Source organism: Furipterus horrens, unplaced genomic scaffold (assembly GCF_987537825.1).
Source record: "Furipterus horrens unplaced genomic scaffold, mFurHor1.1.pri manual_scaffold_7, whole genome shotgun sequence".
Lineage (NCBI taxonomy): Eukaryota > Metazoa > Chordata > Mammalia > Chiroptera > Furipteridae > Furipterus > Furipterus horrens.
Window position 1 is genome coordinate 141,512,942 of NW_028327177.1, and position 2,783 is coordinate 141,515,724.

General features: G+C 51.6%; 1 protein-coding gene across 1 annotated transcript; it reads right to left on the reverse strand.

Annotated features, from left to right (window-relative positions):
- Positions 1-1,791: 1,791 nt before the first annotated feature.
- On the reverse strand, positions 1,792-2,214 carry LOC150005515 (IQ domain-containing protein F5-like). Its single transcript, XM_090283089.1, has one exon. The coding sequence runs from the start codon at positions 2,212-2,214 to the stop codon at positions 1,792-1,794; it is 423 nt and encodes a 140-aa protein (XP_090139215.1).
- Positions 2,215-2,783: the final 569 nt, after the last annotated feature.

A 2,783-nucleotide genomic window follows, 5' to 3' on the forward strand; every position in this document is an offset into this window, starting at 1 on the left:
GGATCTTTAAAAACTATGCCCTTGGGCCCTGGTTGGTGTGGCTCAGTGGACTGATCGCTGGCCTGTGAACCAAAGGTCGTCGGTTCGATTCCCAGGCAGGGCACAGGCCTGGGCTGTGGGCCAGGTCCCTAGTTGGCGGCGTGCAAGAGGCAACCACACACTGATGTTTCTCTCCTTCTCCTTCTCCCTCCCTTCCCTTCTCTCTAAAAATAAAATTCTTTTAAAAACATACCCTTGATCCATTTCTGCCCCGGTTCATTGCCGCTCCTCACAGCAACATTTGCTGTCACATTCCGGCCTCTGTTCCTACCATTTTCTCTTCAACCCGCTCCAGTTAGGCTTCTGTCCCTCTCTGCTGAGACTGTGCTACTCTCCAACCCCCGCATTCCAAGTGGCCAAGTCCAGTGGGCACTTCCCTGTCCTTACCTTGCACGCCCTCTCCACACTGGGCTCCAGAGTTAACTACTCCCTCCTCCACTGAAATACGTAATTGTGAAGGGGACTAGGCTCTGGGTGGTGGACATAAAACACAGCGTGAAGATAGTATATTATGGAATCGTACACTTGAGACCTATTTAATGAACCCAAGTCAATTCAATACAGTTTTTTAAGTAATTGCTAAAAAATATGTAATTTTTAAAAAGGAAAACAACAAAATGCATATCATTTAACCCATAAGTACTTCAGTATATATCTTCAATAGGTGAGAACTTTATAAATTATAATCTCAATGTGATATCTTTCAATATTCAGGATAATTCTTCAACATCACAGAATATGTATATTCACTTAATAACTGAGCTTCAAACTACAGAAAGCCGAGTTCCCCCGGGGCCCCCCTGTGTTCCCCTGCTACTCCCCCACCAGCCCCTAGCAATCACTGATCTGTAGCTGGCCTTAATGTCCTATAAAAGTAGTAAAAGCTTGTAGCTTTTTGAATCTGGCTTCTTTCCCTTTGCATAGTGATTCCTCTGCGGTGTCGTTTTGGTTGCTGAGTAGCGCTCCGTTCTCTGGATGCTACAGAGGTTTTTACCAGTTGAAAGATGTAGGGGCTTTTTCCAGTTTTTGGTGACTGTTGATGAATCTGCTGTGTATATTGGTGTCAAGTTTGTGTGTGTGAGTGAGAACATACATTTTGTGGTTTACTTGGTTAAAAAGCTAGGAACGGGCACTTCTGATTCTAGCCCAAGTGGCACTCAGTGAAATACATCAGCTGGGACAATTGCTGTATGATTCCCTCTTGTGAGGTACGTCATCAAATCCATAGAGACAAGTAGTGAAATGGTGGTCGCCGGGGGTGGGGGCGGGGAGAATGGAGAATTATGAGAATTTTAATTAATAGAGTTTCAATTTTGCAAGATAAAGTTTCACAGATGGATGGGGGTGACAGTTTCACAACAAAGTGAGTGTACTTAATGCCACTGAGCTGTTTACTTAAAATCGTTTAAAAGGTAAATTTTATGTTATGTATATTTTATGACAATTTTAAAATGGTACATTTTAAAGATTGTGCTAGTGGGAGCAGAAGATGACACAGGACTCCAGGTCTCAAGACTACCCAGCGTGCTGCTGGAAGGACTGCCTGGTTGACTGACGGGAGTCCCAGGCCCCAACTTCCCAGCCCCCAGGCTGCTCACCCCGCACCCTGTCCGTCCTCCGCACAGGACCCCCATCAACCCTGCTGCTTCCTTGCAGCTGATTCGTGGGACGCCCCGGATCCGCCATCAGGAGCTCAGCGACCTTCCTGAGACGGCCCTGACGCAGCTGCGGACGCAGAGGTTGCAGACCTGGTCACTCCTTTATTGGGAGGGATGTGCGCTCTTGTATGCTGCGCACCTGGGAGCCCACAGAGAGTTCGAGTTGAAGGTTCAGCTGGTTTTCTTTGATGTCGTAATGACCCTGAAAGAAGCCACTGGTGTGGCAGTGACACCAGCGCCAGCACACCTGGATGAGGCGCGCGGCGTGCAGCAGGCGGCAGTAACGGAGGTGGACGCGCCACGCGCGGACCCACGACTGCAGCCTGACCGCCGCCTCCGCCGTCCGCACGTAGGACTCCAGCGCCGCCCCGCGCCGCTGCCCCAGCCGCATGGCCAGCACCTGCCGCCACCAGCGCTGGATGATGGCAGCGCGGAGCGCCGCGTGCAGCAGCGTCCTGCGCACCAGGGTGCCCCGCCACCAGGCCTGGATGCACTTGGCGGCTTCCTGCTCAGTCATCAGGATCTCAACTCTTTTGGAGCCTTGTAAGGGAAAACGGGACACTTAGGAAACTCACATTTCAGCCCTAAAATGTGCCAGGAAGGGACCCCAATCCTCTATCAGCAGCCACCGCTTCCACAGACTCTTCAGGACAGCCGTTGCCAGCAGCTGGACCTGGGAAACCTAGTAAGTGTCGTTCTGCCACTCTGTGATGGAGGGATGTGGACACGTCCTCTTTCCCCTGAGTCTCAGGGTCTCCACTCATGCAACGGAGCTGCACCTGCGCTTGCAACCTCACCCCCTTTTACACGGACCTGGTGGGCCAGTCTGCACAAGGCACAGCATGGTGGAGAGGTGGAAGAGACCCAGGGCTCACCCGGACCTGGTCTCCCACTTGAGACTCACGTCTCCTCCCTTCGGTCCTCTCCCACCTGCTGGGAAAGCACAGCCCTCGCTCCCCTGCCCTCTCCCCTCTGACTTCAGGTTAACCCCATCACCTGCTCTCTCCCCTCTGCCTCACTGTGGTATTAAAAGATTCCTCGCCTCGCACGCTGGATTAAGAGCTTAAACACCAGCGAACATGTCAG

Coding starts and splice junctions, on each gene's coding strand:
- LOC150005515 (XM_090283089.1), bottom strand. CDS start 2,214: ATGACTGAGCAGGAAGCCGCCAAGTGCATCCAGGCCTGGTGGCGGGGC.